The sequence below is a fragment of the Sycon ciliatum genome, chromosome 4 (genome assembly GCF_964019385.1).
Source record: "Sycon ciliatum chromosome 4, ocSycCili1.1, whole genome shotgun sequence".
In the NCBI taxonomy this organism is placed as follows: Eukaryota; Metazoa; Porifera; class Calcarea; order Leucosolenida; family Sycettidae; genus Sycon; species Sycon ciliatum.
In genome coordinates, this window is record NC_088646.1 from 9,689,319 (window position 1) to 9,712,579 (window position 23,261).

Here is a 23,261-nt window from a genome sequence, read left to right on the forward strand (position 1 = left end):
TGAGGTTACGGCATCCGCGTGACGCGCAATTTCACGTCAAATTTGGCGTAAAACTCCAAATTTCGACGTGAGCTGCAGGTCACTACACTCGCGTTGATTTTTCGACGTACAGTCTGTATCGGCTATAGAGTGACCGGATATAAAAATATATCGGCTGCAGTGATATTGGTACGAAATATCAAAAGCAAAACGTATTTTATCCAGTACAAATATCACTATAACCAATATTATCGGATGTAATGATATATCGGATATTATGATGGCAACAAAGAATCAAAACATGCATAACACACTACATTATAATCGGCTATAGTGATAACTTTAAAATACATGTTGCAATAACATCAAAGGCCCTATTTTTTTTACTTTCTTCACGTTGCTTATTTGGGACACATGTACATGTACATAACAGAATTTTTTTATGGAAATGCGGGCACTGTCAACTATGCATGCATGCTCATTTGTCAAAACGCCATGCTGGAATTATTTCCTTGCCTTTCATGTGTCGCTCGAAAAAAATCGATCGTATCGCATATAGTAATGCATCGGTTATACTTATAGTGATAAAATCACGGAAATCAAAAGGGTACGCTATAGCCGATACAGACTGTACTCGTAGATCTACGTCGAAAAATCAACACGAGTGAGCCAAATAACGCAAGCTGAACTAATACTTTCGCGTCACGTCAGAAATAACTCCGAGTCTATGTCACAGTCATATTCATAATGATAGTATGTGCATCGCTGTAGCACTGTACTGTCTGTGTAGTGTAGCCTACATCATACATGACCAGATGACAATGTCATGATGTAATATCGGATCTATGTAGACGTCTAGTCTACAATGTAGGTTACGAGCGTTCAAACTCAAGTCAAAGAGAAGTGTCGCCTAGCACACGCTCACACGCGACGTCGGTGTCTTGCCCATGCCATGGCATAGGCCATGTTATTGTTACCGGCCCATGGCCATGTACCGACCCGTAGTCCATGGGCATGGGAGTCTGCATGGTCTGTGGGTGCAGCTTTCTAGGAGCCCACCTTCGCACTCACTTGTGACACACCTTCGGATGAGTAACTGGGGGTTACTGCCAATAGTTCCGTTCGTTTCAAGCAAGACTTCAGTTTTCGACTGCTGTGGCATGCGAGCCTTCGGATTCTAGTTGGAAACGTCGGGTTGAAGGAAAACACGGTTGTACGGAGTTGAAACTCTTCTGAAGTAACAGCACGCAGTCTTTGCCCTTTCCCTGGCAGCTGAGCAATAGTACTACTGAAGTAGTACCATTCGTAGCCTAGTGGTTTTGAATGCTCAGCGAAAGGTGCTGGAGAAACTCGCCATTCCTTTGCTTTTGACGTTTTTGTTCAATGAAGAGAATTTCTTTCAACGTTCGTTCTTGTTCTCAACAGTAGTACACGTTCGAGCGCTCCGAGCCATAGCATAGACTGTATGTTGTGTCCGGCCGCCGGGTTGGCGAAATCGTGGACCGCTGCACCGTGTGTACCGTGTGCTTTCGGCCGCCGCACCTATGGGGCAGGACTTGTCCCACTTCAAAGCTGTACGCGATAGTGTGCGGCACAACGACGAGGACGTGTACGAGATAGACCTGACCGGCAAGAATGTGGGAGACTCGCGGACAGTGAAGCTAGCCCAGGCTCTCCGACATAACGAGTAAGTAGCGGGGAGCAAATAATTCAAGAACGCGGTGTTATAAAACCCTGCGCAAAGGATGCATTCAGTGTGAAGAAAGTGCTCACCGAAATGCCTAAAATAAATGCCACAGAGTGCAGAGCTCAGAACACAATAAAGCAGTAGGCAATGTCTATGTGAGTATGTCACTGTCCGGTGGCCGAGTTTCACGAAGGCTAACTACATGTATGAAACTCTGACTAGTGTTACAACAAAATAATTATAACATGATCGAATAGCCATTGTTCACGGCTCGGTTATGAGGAGAGACCAACGAAAGTTTTCAATAACAATCACGTCCATGCACCACTAACACATGTCATTGTGGTGCCGCGGAGTGTGTATGAATGAACCGTGGTCGATGAGAGCTGGTATGGCTTTGCGCAGGCTTGATCATCCTCTTGCAAACATTGCAGACACCTGCAAAGCCACGGCACAGTGATTCCGTAGTGCTGGTTTGCAATACAAACGTGACAAGTGCTGTTTGTATGGTTTTGCATGCAACACAGATTCCTGAGATTTCCCATTTAGTTCTCATTTCCGAACACAAACTAGCACTAGTTTCCACCGAACACAGTACTGTCGGGTTCCGAAGAAATGGGGATCAGCCTCCGGCGGCGGCGCAGCCTATACCGTTCTTACTACTTATGATGTTCATGTACCATGGCTTATGCACAGTTGAGTCACCATGTACATGTATTCAATGATGACCTCCGATGATTAGGATAACCTTTTAAAAGTTTATTGACTCCACTCCCCTCCTCTCACTCCAAGCAACAATTATTACAATACAACCCTCAAGTTCTTTGCTGTGGAAAATTGGTGACACATGTATCGAAGTGAAGATAGTGATAGGAGGTCAGCCTCTGGGCCATTCAATAGAGATACAAGGTTGCATAACGGTACCTGTACATATAATTGACAGAGGGTAGATTCCCTTTCTTTGTTGTTCTTGCTCTATCTTGTCCTGCTGTTTACAGCGTGGTGGAGAAGCTTGTCCTAAAGGACTGTGATGTATCTCATATCGGTATAACACATCTATGTGACACACTGTGTAGTGTGCTCATCACCACTAACATCCGTGTACTGGTTCTCGATGACAACCCAAAGGTTAGTGACGGGAAGCACACATGCGTGTGTGTGTGTGTGTGTGTGTGTGTGTGTGTGTGCACATGCTTGTGTGTGTGGAGGGGGGGGCACATGTGTGTGTGTGTGTGTGTGTGTGTGTGTGTGTGTGTGTGTGTGTGTGTGTGTGTGTGTGTGCACGCAAACATGACTGCATGTATGTATGTTGCCTGTGGGGGGGGGGGGGGTGGTATGCCCAGTGCATTTGGAGTAACTTAAATGGCTGCAGGCTTGAATCCCATGCGATCATGGTTTTCACACTGTGGGCCGATGAAAAATCCAGATATTGCTTGGGCAGTTGCTAAATTACCACTTACACTGTTTTGTTGCCCTGAAAAATGTCTATGTCCATTATCTAAAAACTTAAGCTATGAGTTTCATTCTGCTTCACAACACTGCAGATTGGTTCGGAGGGTGGTCGGCTTATTGGCGATATGTTGAAGAACAATGGTCAACTGGAGGAGCTGAGCTTGAATGGCTGTGCTTTAGGAGATCTTGGTCTTGTTGGAATTGCTTTTGGTAAGACCTGCTCCTGACGGTATGCTTTGTGTTGTATTGTCTTTGGACGAATTGCCTGGTTGGCTGACATAATGTAATACATGTAGTTATTGAGGGTACGCCGTGCCCACAGCCTACAGTACTGTCCTTGGTACACATAGTAGACACTGTACACGGTTCCAATTTCAGAATGAATTTCAGAATGAATTTCAGAAGAAATGGCAATGGTCATGCACTCAGTGGTAGTGGATTGACGTGACCTGGATATTACTCATGTACGAGTATATGTATGTCTTTGCTTCTTCTGGCTTTCTCTACAGCACTGCACGACAATCAGACACTGGTATCACTGGAGCTCGGTAGTAACGGTCTGAAAGACGAGGCGGCGGAGCACATCGCCGCCATGCTGAAGGAGAACACTAAGCTGGAGGGACTCTCACTCTTTCAGAACCAAATCACTGGACAGGTACTGTGTGGCATGAGCAGTCAGTGCTGCAGGAATTGAATTACCCAGCTATCAGTACAGTCATGTAACTGGTGTTCTCTGTACTCGATTGCCACACACAGGGGGCTAAATGTTTAGCTGAAGGACTCTGTGTGAATCGGACACTGACCTGGCTGGGCCTTGGCAAGAATTTCCTTGGAGTTGAAGGTGCCTGGGCGTTGAGTGATGGATTGCGCGCTAATCGCGGTCTTCAGTGGCTGGCAGTCGGCGGAAACTCCATTGGCGATCGTGGTGTAACCCACTTGGCTACCTTGGTCTCGGGTAAGAGTCCTCTGCAATCTCACATGATGCACATCTCACTCACAGGCAAGAATCCTATCTGCATCTCACTCCCAGCGTTGCAGGCTTTTTACTGTATTCCACTCACGTATCCGGCAAGGATGTATGCAGTGTATGTTCGTACCGGCTTCATATCTGGCAAGAATCATATTTTCTGCAGACTAGGTCAGAAATTATATATATTATAACATATGTTCTGCAGACTAGGTCAGAAATTTGCCCAGTGCACGTGTGGGTAATATTTCTTTCTATTTCTTAAATTTTCCTGGAACTGTTCTCCCCTCCATCTCTCTATACTCGGTGTGTCTCCTACGAATATTCACGCCTTCCTCTTCTAGCTGAACAAGAGAGCTTGCTATCACTTGGTTTGGGGGACAATGCCATCACGGACGACGGTGCAGTCAACCTGGCGGAGGCGTTGAAGCGCAACAAGAGAATATCATCGCTAGGCCTGGAGAACAATCACGTCGGTAAGACTATGACCTGTGCACATTACGCAGCACCGGAGATTGCTGAGCCTAGCAATACGGCTAGTTACTAACCCTGGCCACTGTGCCGGGAAACAGTGTACTGTATGTTCATGGTCAAGTCCGGCACTGGTCCAATCACTGGCAGAGTCATTGGTAGAATCACTGGTTGACTTGTGGCTTGGGGTAGAGTCACTGGTAGGGTCACTGGTAGAGTCACTGGTAGAATCACTGGTAAAGTCACTGGTAAAGTCACTGGTAGAGTCACTGGTAAAGTCACTGGTAAAGTCACTGGTAGAGTCGCTGGTAGAGTCAATGGTAAAGTCACTGGTAGAGTCACTGGTAGAGCCACTGTTAGGGCGACTGGTAGGGTGACTGATTACAGCCTAGTAAAACTGCCAGAAAGACATCACTTACTCAGTGCCGGGAAGTGTAGATTTGTGGAAATAATGACCTGATCTGTAGATCCACTGTACCATTGATGCATCGCTAGCCAGGCAACCCTGAGTCGGGTTCACACTGAGCGTCATACCATACATCATACCGTATATGGGTGTGTGAAACTGCATTTGACTGCACACACAGATACTGAAGAGACTATTCTTGAAGAGAAATGATAAACTCAGTTACTGTGGCAACGAGATGAGTGTTGATCGGCCGATTTGCTGGACTAGCCTATAACTAAACAATGCTTTGTCGTTTTATTGCCCAGGCTTGCAGGGTGCCACAGCGCTTGCTGGTATGCTACGGAGTAACCGCCACTTGAAGACACTGGTGCTGAGCGGAAACAAAATTTGTGAGCAGCCCTTTCTCCTTGTGATAATGGTCACCGGGCTATGGGGGGGGGGGGGGGGGATTGACAAGGCCATACTCACCCCGGGAATAGCTATGTGTGTGTGTTTAGTCATGGTCACTGTGCACAGCATTATACTTGTCAAGGTGAAGTGGTTATTTTACTACTTTAGGCACAATCTACAGTTTGAAGCCTGTCACGATTTAGGCTGTTAACTCTTGCTGCAACGGTTGTGTTCTGCCCTTTCTCGGAACAGGACCTTAACACGTACAAATATGAACATGTAAACGGCGAGGAAGAAGGCCACAGCAATGGAATGATGATTGTACTTCGAAGTAATACAGGAATGTCATCGGAATGCAAGAACACCACCGCGGTGCATTGCATGGACCACTTGAAAGGCGGATAACATAAGAGCTGCTCGTATGCATGAATGGCAATGTTCACAACTGGAGCAAGGATGGAATACAAAGCATGACGGGTCTTTTCTGAGCTGAAAAGGTCTGTGTGATTTTTTGAGTTTACGCTCCGGCCTGGAGTCTTACATCTGAGGTGCATGTATATGTGTGCGTGCGTGTGTATATTGTGGAATGAAAACTGCACTGGTGTAGGTGACAATGGGGGATTACAGCTAGCCATGGCTCTGAGTGACAATCGCACACTGGACACCCTTCACCTAGCAAGCAATCCTGTTGGCGAAGAGACCATGTCGACGCTAGTACAGGTGTTGACTTCGGACAACGAGACGCTGCAACGACTTGACCTGCGTGGAACTGCCATGTCCAAAGCAGCGCAAAGGAAGGTAAGCAACGGATCTGGACCCTGATCATTTCTTCTTTCCATCCAACCTTTAGTCTCGCCAATGCATTGTTTATCTGTGAACATGTTTTTGTTCTGTGTTGTTTCCCTGCTGCAGTTGCAAAGAGCATTACAAGAGCAGAGCTCCATTGTGCAGCTTGCAATAGGAGCCAGTGGCGATGGTATGTGCAATGATGTGACTGTCTGACTGACTACTGGGTGCAAGTTCTTTATTATTAGATCGGGTTGTTGGCGGTCCAAGACATGTCACGGCCGGTCTAAGTCATCATCTGGCTTGCTGGATCATGCAGGATTGACAGGGTTGGAATGCAGCCTGATCTGCTCATGTATGTGCATAATACGTATGCATGTACATGCATGTGCAAGTACAGTAAACTCCCCAGATCCGGGCAGGTTGGGACCGAGCACTGCTCGTAAGTAGGAATTGCCCGTATGTCAGAACTTACGTACTGCATGCAAGAAAATATTTTTTTGTTAATCAATATTACTGTTTTGGGCTGTTTTCGTTGAAAAGCCATTTTTATGACTCTAAATGGGTCAGAAAGGTGCCTGGTAGACGGAGGTGCCCGGATTAGGGACGTCCGGATCTGGGGAGTTTTACTGTACATATGCAATGTACAATGTACTTAGCAGTGACTCGCTGGTGCAGTGTCTCTCCACTGCAGGCCGGTCCTGTAAAGTACATTGTAGTGGTGGCTATAGTTAGATAATGGACCACACACCGGCTAATGGGGCAGAGCAGAGCAGAGCCTCGGACACTGCCATGGTGATCATCAGTCAAGGGACTGTTACACAGGCGGGGGGCTTGGCTGCTGTTCCAGAAACACCTTGTTGGCATTCTTTGAGGACAATGACCGCTGTAATTGGGCATGGCCCTGGTGAAGTTGTTTTTCATTGTTAACTTAATTAGCCTAGCACGCCGTATGTATAATTATAATGATAGTCTATCATAGTCTCCAGGACACTCCCGGTTGCTCTGCAAACTAGAAGTGCAAATGCTTCCTGTGAGCCCCAGTCTCCAGAGCTTCACCGATGACGCCCAGGAATTTCTGATTTAGCATGCGATGAACCAACAGCATGTGTCAACTGATGCTGTGCACGCCCTACATTTTTCCCCGCCGGTGTGCTTGATCGTGATGCTTGGTGTCCTATCGTCACGTAAATTCCCAGGGTGTGTAGGGTCCACACTGCCACTGTGTCACGAGGGCATGTCCGCTGTGTAATGTACATGTACCATCACTTTCATATTGTTAATGTTGGTTTTCCGGTGTACACCTTTACCTTTTTGAACTAATCCACGTATATGGGTAAAATGGTAAAATGCCAGTGAATAGTCTAAGTAACTTCTTCAGGTTGAAAAGCGATCATTGTCAAGTGATCAGTTGCACTACATGCCGCCTAATATCTCAAGGAGTTAAACTGTTGATGCCTGCAAGGCATGTTTGAATATTCACCCTGATAAACTACTCTGCTGAAGGCATTTCAATGAGATGTCACTGGTTTCCTGGACAGTGCAGTATGGCATTGGGATGTCTGTCACCAATCTACCTGTTTACTCCCTGCCAGCACCCCGGGCTAAAAATTGAATTGCCTAGTCAGCTACTTTGTTCCCAAACGAAGCAGGTTCCTTGGATCTCTGTGCAACATGCACCTACAGGTCAGGCCCGTCGCACCGACTTTGGAGGTGGGGTGGCCATGGAAGGGGGTGCGGGGGCCGTCCCCCGGGAAACATTGAAGCCATGATTGCAAGCATTTCCGGGCATTTGGTGCCATTGCAGTGCAACTACAATGAAAGACTTTGTGATTCTGCAACAAACCAAGAAGACGCTACGATCGGGGACAAGGATTTTTCATTATCCTCCCCCGGGGAAAAAAATTCCAAAAATTGAAGCCAATTGCAAGCATTTTCAGGCATTTGGTGCCATTTCAGTGTAACTGCAATGAAAACGGCTGTGACGGCCTTGCAGTTGCAGTAGCTCTTCTAGCCAATCAATGCCTTCAAAAGAGGACGGGCAAGCAGAGAGCAGTTCTGAATATATTCAATATAAAGTCAATATGTCACGTACCTTCCTCATCTCGGAAGTGCATTGTATCCCTAGGCTATTATGCTCTAGGCAAGTGTTAGCTACTAAACTAGTATCACATATCACAGTATTGTCTACTGGCCTAACTATCACTTTGGCTTAGCTAAAAGAAAAGAAGGCCTGTGCAGTTCCTTGGATTTCTTTGAGTGTTATCCATATAAAGAGTTGTCATAAGCTGTAACATTCATGATAGCCATGCTATCTACCATGTCAATCTGCCATGGGTCTCTAATGATGTGCTTGTACTTGCTTGCCTGCAATCAGTTTGCCATCTAATGGTGTGCTTGTGCCGCTTTCTTATCTGCGTGCATGCAGGCACGCCTAATGCATCTGCTGGTGCTGTGGCGGCAGGCGACCAGGTGGATGGCCACCAAGTGGAGGGTGTTTCGGCGGCCACGTTTCGGCGCGGAATGCGCAACAAGCAGTCATTGAGCGGTCTGGCAGGAGACATGGATATGTATTGAGCGGCAAGAGAGGTGGAGAGCAACGCTGAGTGCCCCGCTGCTGCGAGTGAAACGACGAACTCTAGTATTGTCACACTGCAATCAGATGGGGAGTTGAGTACCTGTTTGTCAGACTTTGACAGCTTTCGAGAGGAAACTTGTGCAGCAGCAGCATGCTGAAAGCATCTCAGACACTCTGGCAACAGCATCCTGACAGCAGTCGACTAGTCCTGGTGCAAGAGGACAAGTTCTTGGCTTCAGTCCTGGCACCGCGAAACATGACCAGTCGATCCAGTGGCTTCAACCACGTGCAGTGGTGACGAAGCACGGTGTCCTAAATTGGCTTGGATCACGGAGTCCAGATTGAGCTGTCACCGAAAGTGGAAAGTGATAACCCTACATGACAGCAACAGCTAGAACTAGAGAGTAGCTTAGCAGGATCAATTCTAAAAGGGTCGCCTATCTCATCACTTCATCCAAGTAATTCAGTCGAACCCGTGACCGCGTTGAAATTCAGGCCTCCTGCAGCCGACAAGCTTTCAATTTTTGAGTGATATCTGGTCATTTACCGCGTCAAAGCAGGCCCAGGGTACTTCTCAGTGTGATACTGTTTAGTTTCAGAGAGTATTTTGCACTTCTTCTCTGAATCATGACGTGCTTGACCGCTGTGAAACTTGAGTGACATGTCAGCACTCTCACACTGACCACATGATCATCTTCTTTCAAATAGAAGAGCAGCGGATCCTGCTCATCTCACACTGCATTGGCTGATCCTTGCAGCAGCGTGTTTTTCATTTTGAATGTCATGACAGAATCAGTATTCTGGAATCAAGTACTAGTAGCAGTAGGCCCGGTGTACACCTACCATAGCAAGTGATGGCATGGCGACCCTGCAGCAAAGCCACATGGATCCCATGGAGGAGATCATGAGACCATGCATGAGAGCCATGACATCACTTGGGAGAGGGGGGGGGGGGGGGGGAAGAGGAGGCTGTACTGGCTGGACTGTGCTGTGCATGTGTAGGCGTTTGCACAGGTGAAGCTGCAGACGTTACGCCTAAAGGCATAGTGGCTGCAGGGGGGGGGGGGAGGCTTTACTGGTGGAAACTCTCTCACTCTCTCTGTGTTGTGATAGAGTGAGTAGGCAGGCAGGATTGGGGCCCACAAAAGGAAGTGTCTGCGTGCTGTCTTGTCTAATCCGTCCGATCCTTATACCATATTGAGCTGAGCATATAAAAAGCACAAAGTGTAATGTAACTACAAGACATACAATGTAGCACAAAGGAAGATAATCATTGCCGGGAGTAAACTAAAGGAGGCCCCACATTGACTCATGTCATGCGCAAAGCCGAGGAATGTGTGTTTTGAAGCTGGCATGATGTTGTTCTGGCCAAGTCAAGTCGAGCTGCTTATTTGGAAAATTGGAATGTCCAGTTCCTCACTTATCAGTGTGTGTGGAATCACGTTGAATGAGTGCACTGACACTGTGACTCTTTCGGCCATTATGTGGTGCTATTGACAGTATTGTAGCGACATGCTGCACCGCAATGTAGATGGAAGCTCTTGCCCATATTCTGCAACATGCCAGTAGAGCTGCATTGTGACACATGGTTTCTGTGTTGCCATACTTAGATGTTGGTCACAGTGAGAAGTGTCAATTCAAGATTTGACCATTGGCTCTAGCCCAGTACAGGCTTGGTATGCATGCTACGACCGAAAGTATGACCTGGTACATACATGGTGTGCCTGCCTAAACGTGTGGGGGGCATACTTCCGCCTGGCTAGTCATGGTGTGTGTGCGTGTGTGTGCGCGCGCACGTGCGTGTGTGTGTGTGTGTGTGTGTGTGTGTGTGTGTGTGTGTGTGTGTGTGCGTGTGTGTGTCCCATATGGTGCAGTGGTATGTGCAGTCGATTTCCAATCGAGAGGTTGCGGGTTCAATTCCTGACGATTATGGCACACGTCTTTCTTCTCTTTCTCGGACTCTTCCTGACTTTTCTTTCATTCTCCCGGGTGGTTACCAACAGCCAGTGTATGCCGGAGTATGTGGTGTGGTGTGTGTGTAGAAAAAGAGAAAAAAAGAAAAAATGGAAAAATGAAAAATAGGGATTCACTGGCCAGAAAAAGTCACTTCAATCAGCTGTGTGGTGGATACCAGGCTACAAATAGTGGCGGTCAATTCATCAGCCTTGCAAGCTGTTGAATGGTGTAATCCCAGCACAAGTTGCTATGTCTAACATAGCTGTTCGCTATCATCGCTTTCGCGATGGGCAGGTCTGAGGTCTGAGGTGTGTGTGTGTGTGTGTGTGTGTGTGTGTGTGTGTGTGTGTGTGTGTGTGTGTGTGTGTGTATACATGTGTGTATACATGTGTTTTGTGGCAGAGCCCCTTGTGCTTTCCAACAGCTCAGTGGTGCTTGAGTTCATGTTGCATGCTCTTTGGGGCAGGCTGGTAAGCCGGGTGATGATTGAGTGCACCCCAGGAAGTGCTTCATCAGTATCCTTGACTGTGCATGTGAAACTGCCAATCCGATTCTGAGGAGGACATTTGTATTTGCATAATGGAAACACTCCATGGGGCTGACTGTAGGAGTAAATAGTACAGACACTTGACCAGCTCGGGCAGAAGGTCAACCAATCAGGCTGACAAGCAGCTCTTTGGCACACCCAGGGCACTGCTTTCTGTAAAGGCCATACCGTGATAAGTGTTACCAGAAGTCAAGAACGGTTTCCAGGCAGAAGGGGCGGTGGGTCAAGTGATCATTGCACTTGGCTTCTAAAGGGCATTTTACAACGTTAATTAAGGTCAAATATAGTACCCTGTTTTCTTTCTTGTTTTGGTTGCCTTCCTGTTATCCGCGTGGTGTGGCATGCGTACGGGCGCATGCATGTGTGTGTGTGCCTGTGTGTGTGTGTGTCACGCAGGGGCGTGGGATACACTACGGTCACTGCGGTATTGACCATACCACTTTTTGTCCCCAGGTACCCCATGAATCAATCAAAAGCACTGAATTGGACTCTAAATTTCGAAGAAACAAGGAAGAATTCACGGATGATATACATAGATATAATTTATCTCAGCGGAAACAGCAAATCAAATTTTCTGAAATAAAAGCGTCTTGATGCACAGCTAAATGAGGAGCAGGGCACAGCTTGTAAGTGGATTCAAAATATGCTTTTACTATCATCAGCGAACATGCTGATCATCAAGGGGTTACTGAATTCTGCATCATTTGCCTGTGACCATGATTAGAGAGATGCCAGGGAGGAGAAGAGCCTTGTACTATCAGAAGTATGTGCATCGTCGGTGGACGCTGGTGCCTAATGAGCCTAAAGGGAAGCTGAATGCACTAGTTCTGTTCAGCAAATGGCAAAAAATAATTATTGAGATCTACTATACTAGTGTCTAAATCAAGCAGCGAATTTATATTTATTAGCACATACGTCGTACATCATTGATCCAGCATTGACCTGTTCCAGCAAAGCATTTATGCAGCATGAAGGCCAAAGGAACTTGATATTGCAATAAATAGAGAAGTTGGTTCGTACTTTTGTATTTTTAGAGTCTTGTTGTTGAAAGTCTTATGTTGATAGTCGAAGTATTATAGGACACATCTTTTTTTATTTAAGTTGAACGAGCGTTGGACATAGACTGACATGAAACTGCACTGCAACTTATACGCAGTAATAGAAAGCTGATGTCATCCGGGATTTTACGCACTTACGCCCGGTATCCCATTTAAAATCGCACACAGATTTATATACCACACTGACATCTTTGCTCAATATGTTTCGACCGCAGCATAGGGCGGAGCAGGCGCCGGGTTTTGGCAGTAGGGTAAACGCAACCGGGTTGCTGAAGGGCATTGTACACTGACGATTCTGGATGCCAGGGAAACCCAGGTCCGGGAGCGGTTGGCACATGCTCGGCGGATGTGCGGTGTACAGGAGCTGGGTGGGAGCTGGCCGAACGTGCCTCAGATTCCTCGCCTGCTGTGGTTGCATGAAGCGAGCATTGTCGTACATGCGTCGCAGCTCTCGTGCGATGGCTGCTGGCCTCGCAGGGGTTCTGACGCAAGTCTTCAGATTGCAGGCACCAGATAGACCATGGCAAGTGCACTTTACCCGCGCCATTCTTTTAAAGACCTGAAGTCCAGGAAATGAACACAATAGGGAAAAAGACACCAAGTTTAGTACTCTCTTTCTAACTGAGCCAGTCTGGCAAATGTTCACTGAGCTCAGTGCAAAGAGAATGACAGAGTTCTAATATCGCTCTTCATCATTTTTGTCGGAACTAGGTCTCCGGACCTGGTGAGAAGGCAGAAATGCCTGTTCACTTGGTGAAGTAAAATAAAATAAACAAACAAATAAACAAGCATATTGACCCAGGACGCCACTGTCAACCACACCACGCAGTTGTCGAATACCCGTACTAGTATTTGACGACCGAGTCCTGCTTTCAACGTGTATGGTGAGAATGCCTACAGTGCACCCTCAGTACTTTAATGCTGAATGTGTTGAAGTTAAGTTACCTCCTTGGGTTAATTAACAGCAATTCTATCCTGTTGTCCTGCTGTTGGTGTTTGAAGCGCTTTTTAACCCTACCAGCCGTACTGATGTGGTTTGGTGTTTTGTGCAGGTGACATTTTCAGCCACACTCAGTCCAGCTATTAATATGGGCATAAATTTACATACATGTAATATGGATTACATCTTTGTAAACCAATACTAAGTACTGAAACGGGAGATGCTGCATTGCATTGTATTGCTGGACAGTCGATGGGATGTTGGGGTTAAACATACTTGACCCCAGTGAATATTGCTTGACGCATTACACTTACAAAAAGGTAATCCTGCAATGCACAGCCTGGCTGAGTAAATTCCTACTACGCCGCATTTACTCTACTACCGAGTGTTTTGGGGAATCTACATCGAAATTCCTCACTTTGCCGGGCAAATGTTTACCATCCACTGATGGTTGGGCATGGATTGCTGGCATACTCAGGGGAGGCCCTGGTGCTTTTTTCTTTCTTTTTTTTCTACAAAATCCACATATCTCCAGACACTGGGGTGAATGATGGCTTAAGTATTATTATACTATTGTACTACATTTTTTTATTTTTTATTTTTTTACAATGATCACAGCTCACAGGCAAAGACAAAAAAAATGCTGCTGCTGCTGCTGTGCTCACATTCCACAGGCTACAAGAAGACAGCTGCTGAACTGCATGGGCCGTATGTTGTTGGGTACACAGTCTGGGTATGATCCAATGTGCAGCATCTAGGCCCTATAGTGTTCAACATCGGCATCCGTCACAGACCTTGCGGGTACTGCTGTACCCATGGTGGGTGGACTGAGCTTAGCCAAGTGAAGATCAAGTCCTTTTTTTTTCAAGTGAAGATCACCGAACAGGCATCTCAAGATGAGGGAGTGGCATTGAGTAATGGAATGTGGCGGTGCAATCAAACTGCTCATGTTAATTTTAAGAAACGTAGCCTTTGCTACTCCGAAGGAAGAGCAGACAGTCTGTCTTATTTTTATAAGTGCTGTTTTCTTACCTCTCGTCCCTTTCGGTTGTTGTGAAATCGCACCTGCTCCTGCGTGGAGTGTATGGCCCCGCCTGACGGATATATCTTATTAAAGGGGTGCAGCAGCTCGGCAATATGATCCGTGTCCAGGTACAATTTAGCCCCGGAAACCCCCGATCCCATCACTTGGGCGCACTCAAATGCATTATTCACTCCTTTCTCCGATTTCCCTGCCACCACGGGACAGTAGCAGTTGAGCTTTGTGTAGCCATAGTAACAGCCCTGTGCTATCTCGTAGGCAACCATGGCAGAGGTCAGTGCCTTCATGAATGCCGCTTGGGGCATATCTGAGAGTACAGCAAGAGGAACAAAAAGAGAACACTGAACCAAATGAGATTTACAGAGCTAACACTGCACTGTATATTACCGACAGTTCTATTGTTACGTATTGCGTGGATGATGATTATTATCATTATTTATATCCCTCATTCCTTCTGTGGCAATTGAAACTATACAGCAATACTGCCAGATGGTGACAACCAGGGAGTACTAAAACATGTAGTTTAGTACTCCCTGGTGACATGACTAAACGTGTCATGTACATCATGTATTCTGTTTCTCCCCAGTGGTTTTAGTTTTTATTGGGCAGTGTTTATGCTAAGTCTATTCCCTTGCCCCCACCCCCCTTTTCACTTCCCTTTGCTCCACTCACCCTTCCAAGAAACTCCCCTGGTAAGTATCCATTTACTTTTGGACAATCCTTCAAATAACATCTGAATGAAAACATGCATTTTTACAAGTGACAGTGATCGGCTACATCACGTGACGTACTGGTTGTGTCCTTCAGCATAGGCACCAGAGAGGACTCCGGGCAGTTCCATTTCTCCTGGAAGAAAGCATCCTGGCATGTATTCACAGCTAACACTGCGCCTCTGCGTGCGAAGCACCGGACTTGGGCAGTGACAGTATCCATCTTGGAGCATATGTCCATGAACGTCATGTTCACATTGTTGTGTGGCCTGCGACGCCTGGACAAGAGAGGAAGGCAATCAATTTTGCTTTAGATGCATACAAAGCGGAAATAGTCACAGAGGGACTGGGATAGAGGGAGATAGAGCGGGAGAAAGAGATAGGGAGAAAGAGATAGGGAGAAAGAGACAGGGAGAAAGAGACAGGGAGAAAGAGACAGGGAGAAAGAGATAGGGAGAAAGAGAGAGAGGTGTGAGAGAGAGAGAGAGAGAGAGAGAGAGAGAGAGAGAGAGAGAGAGAGAGAGAGAGAGAGAGAGAGAGAGAGAGAGAGAGAGAGAGAGAGAGAGAGAGAGAGAGAGAGAGAGAGAGAGAGAGAGAGAGAGAGAGAGAGAGAGAGAGAGAGAGAGAGAGAGAGAGAGAGAGAGAGAGAGAGAGAGAGAGAGAGAGAGAGAGAGAGAGAGAGAGAGAGAGAGAGAGAGAGAGAGAGAGAGAGAGAGAGAGAGAGAGAGAGAGGGAAAGGGAGGGAAAGGGAGGGAGAAAGAGAGGGAGAAAGAGAGGGAGAGAGAGAGAAAGGGAGGGAGAAAGAGAGGGAAAAAGAGAGGGAAAGAGAGGGAGAAAGAGAGGGAAAGAGAGAAATTCCGAGTTATTTTCGGAAGAAGTGTAGCCGCGAAACCGCTTTGAGTAGTGGTGTGTGATTGTGTGAAATTGAGGTATGAACAGAGAAAATATGTCACTCTTTCCCGGATTCCTGGGTCTTAGAATACAACAATACAACTCTGTTTCTGTTCGCCTTAGACATTGATTGAGCCGCAGTGTACTGGTAGTCTATCGCTCATTAGGTCATATGCTAAGACTAAGAGTAAGAGGCAGCGAGGTAGACATATGCAGTCCAGAGTCCATGACCTCTCTGCTCTTGGCCTGGAGTCCTGAAGCCTTGGTAGAGTGTCTACTGAGCTAGGTTCAGGCGGAGATATCAGTACATGTAGTCGTCTTACGCTGCGAGAGCGGGAGACTCACACGCTGGAAAACGTCGTGGTCATCCCATAGTTATTCTGTATGGATGGACGTTCTGGGCAACGAATGGATACATTACATGTGGGTGCAGAATAGTTCCTTGTGAGTTTTGTGGACAAGTCAGGGATCCTGTCGAGTCTCGTTCATGAAGTAATTAGTTGGGGGAGATACACTTCAATAAAGAATAATTATCTTTGGCCGGTAGATTCTACTCGTTCTGAAAATGCTATCTCGAGCACAGAAAACCCGGTTTCGGGTTGGTATAGACTGTTTAGTGGATACAGTTATCGAAGTAGGGAGCTCCGATGTGCAATACAAACTCAACGTCCATTATGTGCGGATCTTCAACATCCAGCACGTACCCGATATGCTGTGCTCCCGGTCTGCCATGCTTGTACAGTAACACTGCCTGAACTTGGCTGCAGAGAGGCTGGGCTAGTAGTAGTATCCTCTATTCTTTCAAGGTCATTATTATTTAGACCTGCCATCCTACATGGCAATCAACCATGGCATACTAGATACCGGAGAGCCTTGCTGCTTGGATAGAACTTAGAATCGTTACTTCTAGCTGACTTGAACTATTTTGAAGAAGCCCAGCTGACGCAGAAACTGCGGAGCACACAGAACGCTCCACGCATGCATGTGTCGAGTCACTGTGGGGCGCCGCTGAACAGAGTGGTTGTGCCGCAATACCGGTATGCGACTCGGATGCAGGCCAAAAAATGAAGCACAAAGTCAAGGCTTTTGGCTCTGCTGATGTTTGTGTTTGTAGCACTGTTTTCGGATGTGGCACACACCCCAGGCGGTTCGTATATAATTGCCGTTTGCCAAGGAGAACAGTGCTTTGGGCGAGTAGTCTTCAATGACGAAACTGCTGCAGGGTGCAGCCATACTGTGAAGTTCAAGAGCAATCTGCCATTGTAGCGAACTTGAAATGAAAACACATAATTATGTAACACGATTGCGCAAAGTTCAACCTGCAACGTGAAAGTAATGGTAATCGCCAGTCCAAAGTTAGTTACACAACCAAAACAAAGGCCGTCGTCGATCACATAACATCGTGGCGCATGTGCTGGGACAAGTATCAAAACACCCTGAACAGAAGTGGATCTACAACTCATCAATGCAATAGAATGCTTAGCTTTGCTAGTGTTCGACGATCGGAAGATGAGGCATTGCCAGTATAGCAGTTCATCATGTCAAGGGTGCTTTTCTAGATTAGCATACAAATTCCACTACCATAACCAAGGACATTAGGTAAATAATCTTGCAGCACGCCCAGACTGAGACACGGCAGGCTACGTAGATCTACGGCGAACGGCAAGTGTATCACAGTGTGGATCAAGTCGATTGAAGAGCCACGCCATACGATTGTGAGAGCTTCTATTGTTTCATATGGACTTGAAGAGCTCACTCCTTTGTTCCATACTTAACGCTTCCAGACGCCTGAGGAAAGAAACGGGAAAGGCTTATGCATATTATGTCGACCGACATGGCCGTTGTATCTTTCCTTTGCCTTTGCCAGGCTTTGGTGTCGATCGGCTTCAGCTTGATTTAATTAGAGATAACTAGTATGTTATTTTGCCCAGATGGGAACCATTTTCGGCTCACGCCTAAATGTGCTGATTAGCGTCCAGTGGTTGGAGGGCACGGGGCGGCACAAATACAGTCATGTAGAATAGATCGGGCATTCTGTACCGCTTGTCTTGCTGACTCAGTCACAGGGACTGCCCTAGTCTACCCAGTACCCAGGCCAGATCTTGCGCTTGAACCCTGCACAGGCTGCAGCTGCGCGTCCATACAGGAAGGAGCGGACACGCCGCGAGCAATTCAACACCGAGCATGCAGTGCTGTGTAGGCACCTTGTCGTGACCACTGCATTTACCAGACCAACATCTGGAAGGGGTGGAGGGAGGGGGGGGGGGAGAGAGAGAGAGAGAGAGAGAGAGAGAGAGAGAGAGAGAGAGAGAGAGAGAGAGAGAGAGAGAGAGAGAGAGAGAGAGAGAGAGAGCGCTCGGGGAGAGGATTGCGGAATGTTGATCCAGGCTCGAGTCAGAGTTTGTTTGTTTGTATTTATTTTGATTCGCAAATTCAAACGGGCATAGAACCCAATAACATGAAAGCGAATATGAAAATTATAATGAGAATGAGAATTAAAATACTTAGATCTTCAGCGTAGAGTCAGCGGTACATCAGAGGGAGATCGGGTACAACAGAAAGAGCTGTATGTACGGTATCAGCACTTGGAGGTCCTAGATCCTGCGCCCGTTCACGTTCCTCACAACCACGTCAGGCAAGGGTTTTCTAGTAGCTTTCTAGTAGTTTCTACACCAGGTGACAATTGTACGAGAATGATTAGCTTGAGTAGATCGATCGTTTCGTGCAAGAGCGTCTCAATGCAAAAGAGCGTCTCAATCAGTGCAAAAGCATCTCTATACTGTGAAAGAGTCAAGAATGGCTGCTAGCCGCCTACTACTAGTACAACATCAACTGTGAAATTTCCTCCATTCTTTTCTTTCCGTATGGCAACACTGGTCAACACTCAGTCGTACTGCTGTCTCACACAGTCAGTCGGAAGTTTCTTACTCAAGGTTTCAGTCAATATAACTATCTTCCTTTCTTTCATGATATCGCATATGTTTCTTGACATTTGTCCCCCTGCCACCAGTACGTCTCTGTTTTCTTCTGTATTATATGCGAAAATGCTAGTCATCATCATTTTGCTGCTGCTGCTCGAGAAAGGGTGCATCAGCATCACACGCTGCCTTCCGAGGACACATCACCGTTGGAATTAACCACAGTCAGTGTAGCAGCAACTTGAAGCTGCCACGGCCACAGGAATGGATCGTCTCAGGCTTGTCTTGACCATTCTCAAGTCTACATCCACCCCACATATCTACATGACGACTATTGCAGTATCCCCAAACGTCATAATGTCAACGGGACACTACCGCAAGTAACTTGCAATGGGATTGGGCACATCAGAAGATGACGCCTGGGGTGGCTGATTGCCATGATCTTGCTCCACATCCGGTGCGAATCTCCTGTCCTTGAAAGGACAAGTAGAGTAGAGCATCGTGACGAGACAGATCCAAGAAACCTCGAGCATCCTACACTTCATTTCTGTCTATTTTTCTTTCTTTTGCTGTCACGTTTATAGTGAGCACGTCGCACGGAAGGTAAAATATAAATTCACATCCAGCCACAACAAGAGGAGTGCTGTCTGTGCATTGTAGGGCGCGGATATGCATGGACATCAAACAATGAACAAGTTTCAGTTGGTCGACTGGTATAGCGGTTGACGCTCAGCGGGCGAACACACACGCAAAATGAACACGCACCTGTCTGAAAGTCATCATAAAGCACTATGCAGATGACAAGTCCGGTCGGGACGTTTTACCACCGCCAGGTGTTGTAGGATAAGCAATGTGGTACCGGGATTCTAAGTTTTTGTAGGCCCTTTGCTTTTTGATTGGCTGATGATTTGCATCTCTGCAAATGCCAAGCGATCGATTTTAGCGCAGATCCTGACCCAAGGGCGAACTCCCGTTTATTGCTCGCTGAGCAAGAGAGCTAACGACTAGGTGTTGAGTGGCCCGATGAATGGTAAAGTGATGACAATCTGCTCGCGTGTTTGTAAGATAACAAATACCGATACATGCACATGCCATGGTGAGACGTAGAGACAAGCAACAACCAAGGGATGGTTAATTAACAGGTCCGAGTATGAAAAGTGAGATTAGTGGTTTTGGAGCACTGCGAGAGAATCACGACCCTCCTTCCATCCTTACAGGACGCAGGAAGCAGTTTTCTATGGGATCGGCACGATCTTGCCCAGTACCAAATCATTCATCAGAAAACAATACTGTAGTACGGGCGATCCCAATGCATTGGCAATGGTGCTGCGCCCAGACCTTTCCTGAGCAACTAACGGGCTGTGCTGCAGGGGACAATTAGTCCGCAATATGATACGAGGAGTTTTTCTAACTGGAACCCAGCCGTGGGCCAAGAAGCTGGGGGAGGGGGGGGGGGGGGGGGAGGAGGAAGCTTCTGCACAAAGACAAACTCTGGCCTGAAAGAGACAATGATTGCGCACCGAACATGATTTCGTGCGTATTCAATAATCCGAATGGTTGCCAGTAGTTTGTGCCAAGAGGTATTTGGGCATGATGCATACCATCTCATCCGATCTCAATCACGACATGTATCTGTCTACATCATGGTTATACGGCTACATTTCCGTGCCACGCTACCAGGTAGTTGTCCCGTTTTCCGGCTTGACAATGTTGTCAACAAACTCCCATCAAATACATGGCTGGACGAACACCTACAGCAGGTCCTCAAACAAGCGAAGTCTTCGCGCTTTGAAAAGTCTAACACACACCCCAATGCACGCATTATAATGTTATACGGGTAAGCAAACACGCTCAAACACACGCACGCAGGGGAACACACGAACGCACAACGACAAAAAAACGGCTCCATCTCTTACCCCGGAAGCGCCTGTATAGTTGTTATGGCCATCAGAAGGCAGATGACGGTGACAAATTTAGAAGAAATAGTGCGGTAGGACACAAATGCCATGTTGGGTGCAAGCTTCAGAGCCATTCTGACTGGTAAGAAGGAAGTCGTCCCTAGGACGATTGACCACACAGCGGATCTTTGAGTTGTTGTACCGGTTACAGTAATTCTGTGACCTTCCCTCACCGCTGTTCAGCTAATCGAATCAGTTGTAGCATATAGGCGAACCGAGCAGCACTGGCTACCACTATGCTTGCTTCCAGGCACTGCTCGACTATCCAATCCACGCCGAAACAAAAGTCCTCTCTTCCTTTCAACTGAAAGCAAGACGGTGAGGTTTTCGCTTGTCAATGCTCAACACACACCTCTCACAAATGCTGAGAATCTTCAATACGTTCTGATCTTATACTATTATCGACACCAAAGTCTAGCGATGGTCGGAGCTGCTTGACGTGAACGTAAAATCAGCAGGTAGCCCGTGAAGACTTGCTTCGGCTGCTTTTGAACACGACTAGCAGGAGTGACTTGACATCTGGCCTGTTATCTTATACAGTGCGGCGGCCGTCGGACTCCGGAGTATTTTCATGGGAAGCTTCAATATGCACTAGCAGTGTGCATGTGGTGTCGGTGGTGGCAGTGGTGTGCTTTGGCAAAGCAAAAGTTGTGATTACTACTACTAGTTTGTCGCGGCCGTAGTCGATCATTGCATACATACATATACAGACATGCTACTGTTGTATGCTGTTGTCTTGATCCTACTCCACTCGCACTCCTGCTAGTGCTACTCAAAGTTTACACTGAGAGGTTAACTCCACTTAGACTGAGAACAGTGGCAATACGTCAATGCCACCCGTACTACATGTACTGACCGTCAACAGTGACGCATAGCAGTGACTGTGCGCGGACGATGTAATATTGCTATACTCAGTACTGTATGCAGTATAGCCAAATGTCCTTAGTGAGCCGCATAGGTCTGATACTGCTTACTAGGTGTAGCACTTCCATCGTACCAGTAACCTACATTGTACCTACATTGTACCTTCTTGTTGCAGAGTTCCAGTCCGGTAACCGTCACTCCGCTCACAATGAGCGTCCTCTCTAACAGTCCGAGCCGGTCTGCACGTCTTCTCCGCATGAGGTCAGAGGGGCGGCTCCAACTGTTTCTTCAACGATCCACAACGGTCCCATGTCAATATTTACACCATATTCAAGATAGCACTGCATGATCCTGCCCGCTGCACTAGCGAACTGGGTTCCGCATGCTGCCATAGCCGTCCCAGTGCAGCTCGGACTCGGACGTGACTCTGGAACGCATGTGTCCACCCTACCGTCTCGCGGAGCTCATCCGCTCCGTGGTGGCGTGCACATAGAATAGGGCCGAGGTCAAGGATGCATGCTGCATGCACCTTTCATGATGTAATTAACATGTCAATAATGATCTAAATTATTTAGATCATTATTGACATGTTAACTTACTTCAAGGGACAACCTGCTTGTGTACTCATGATGATATGCATAAGAAAGCGGGCTGAGCCCGGCAATCTGGCCTTCTCCTAGGGAAATGGGAAGATCGCTGATCTGGATCCATGGACCGGATCAGCGTGAACAAAAGATCCACTGTGTAATAAGTGAAGCAGGCATGTCGAGTTCATCAAGAATGATTGTCTTGCCATATTATTAGTACTCGAGCCCCAGTGCGGCCCCGTGTTCATACATGCACTACTGTAGTGTAGTGTTGAGAGCCCATGACCATGATGACAGTGCTAGTGAGTAGTGTAGATTCTACGAGTGGCAGGTACATGTACGTGCGCGTGTGGGAGGTGATGGCAGGCGTCGATCCGGGAAAGCAAGGGTACTGAAAGGAGCGTCCCAGCCGCAGAAAGATAGAATGCTTATGAGCTACATGTACATTACTGTATGTTGAGGTCCAGGTGAGACGTACATGTAAGACTAGGAGGCATCGTTTGCACAGGCTCAAGACTCGTCTAGCTCTGATGCCCCTATACCAGACGCGTACATGTATACCTTGGTATACGGCAGACTGTTCGACTGAGTAGCTGTGCATGGCTGATATCAACAGCTTACGCATTGTATTATTAATTTTTCTATTCTTGCTCACTAAGTATTCGTAGTTGATGGCTGACCATATATGGCGCTGTCGACCAGTCACGTAGAGTTACGCACATCTACACGCGCTCTGTAATCACGGGCGGCGCACTATGTACATGATTGTACGAGTAGATCGCCGGCAGACGCGGAGGGCTAGCTATTCCGGCCCCTACACGTCATTGTCACATTGTGTTTGACATGTGAGGCCCCAGTTTTACCACCTCTGACGAACGTGCGACCAGCAATGGCGCCGACAGACATCGCGGTCCCTAGGCACCTGTAGCTGCGGCGAGGACATCGTGCGTGTGTGCCCAAGTACAGTACAAACCGCGCATTCCACAGAACACACACACACACACACACACACACCATTGGACCATTGGACGCCCATCGCCGGAGGCGATGATAGCGATGCTACGGCAGAAG

General features: G+C 47.2%; 2 protein-coding genes across 3 annotated transcripts; one reads left to right on the plus strand and one right to left on the minus strand.

Annotated features, from left to right (window-relative positions):
• The first annotated feature begins 1,101 nt into the window (after positions 1–1,101).
• Positions 1,102–9,529, plus strand: LOC135814366 (NLR family CARD domain-containing protein 3-like). The gene is made up of 10 exons (XM_065327475.1): positions 1,102–1,666; positions 2,665–2,794; positions 3,211–3,328; positions 3,628–3,773; positions 3,875–4,073; positions 4,430–4,561; positions 5,271–5,354; positions 5,963–6,153; positions 6,268–6,331; positions 8,570–9,529. Exons 1-10 carry the CDS (start codon positions 1,524–1,526, stop codon positions 8,716–8,718), a joined length of 1,356 nt encoding a protein of 451 aa, XP_065183547.1. The 5' UTR covers positions 1,102–1,523; the 3' UTR covers positions 8,719–9,529.
• A 2,209-nt stretch (positions 9,530–11,738) lies between these two features.
• LOC135814367 (protein wingless-like) lies at positions 11,739–21,344 on the minus strand. 2 transcript variants are annotated; one of them, XM_065327476.1, is made up of 4 exons: positions 20,698–21,344; positions 15,054–15,250; positions 14,253–14,569; positions 11,739–12,839 (listed from the first exon to the last, which is right to left on the minus strand). In XM_065327476.1, exons 1-4 carry the CDS (start codon positions 20,811–20,813, stop codon positions 12,369–12,371), a joined length of 1,101 nt encoding a protein of 366 aa, XP_065183548.1. In that variant the 5' UTR covers positions 20,814–21,344; the 3' UTR covers positions 11,739–12,368. The 2 variants fall into 2 exon arrangements, with proteins under 2 accessions (XP_065183548.1, XP_065183549.1); XM_065327477.1 differs by lacking the exon at positions 20,698–21,344 and adding an exon at positions 16,568–16,818.
• Positions 21,345–23,261: the final 1,917 nt, after the last annotated feature.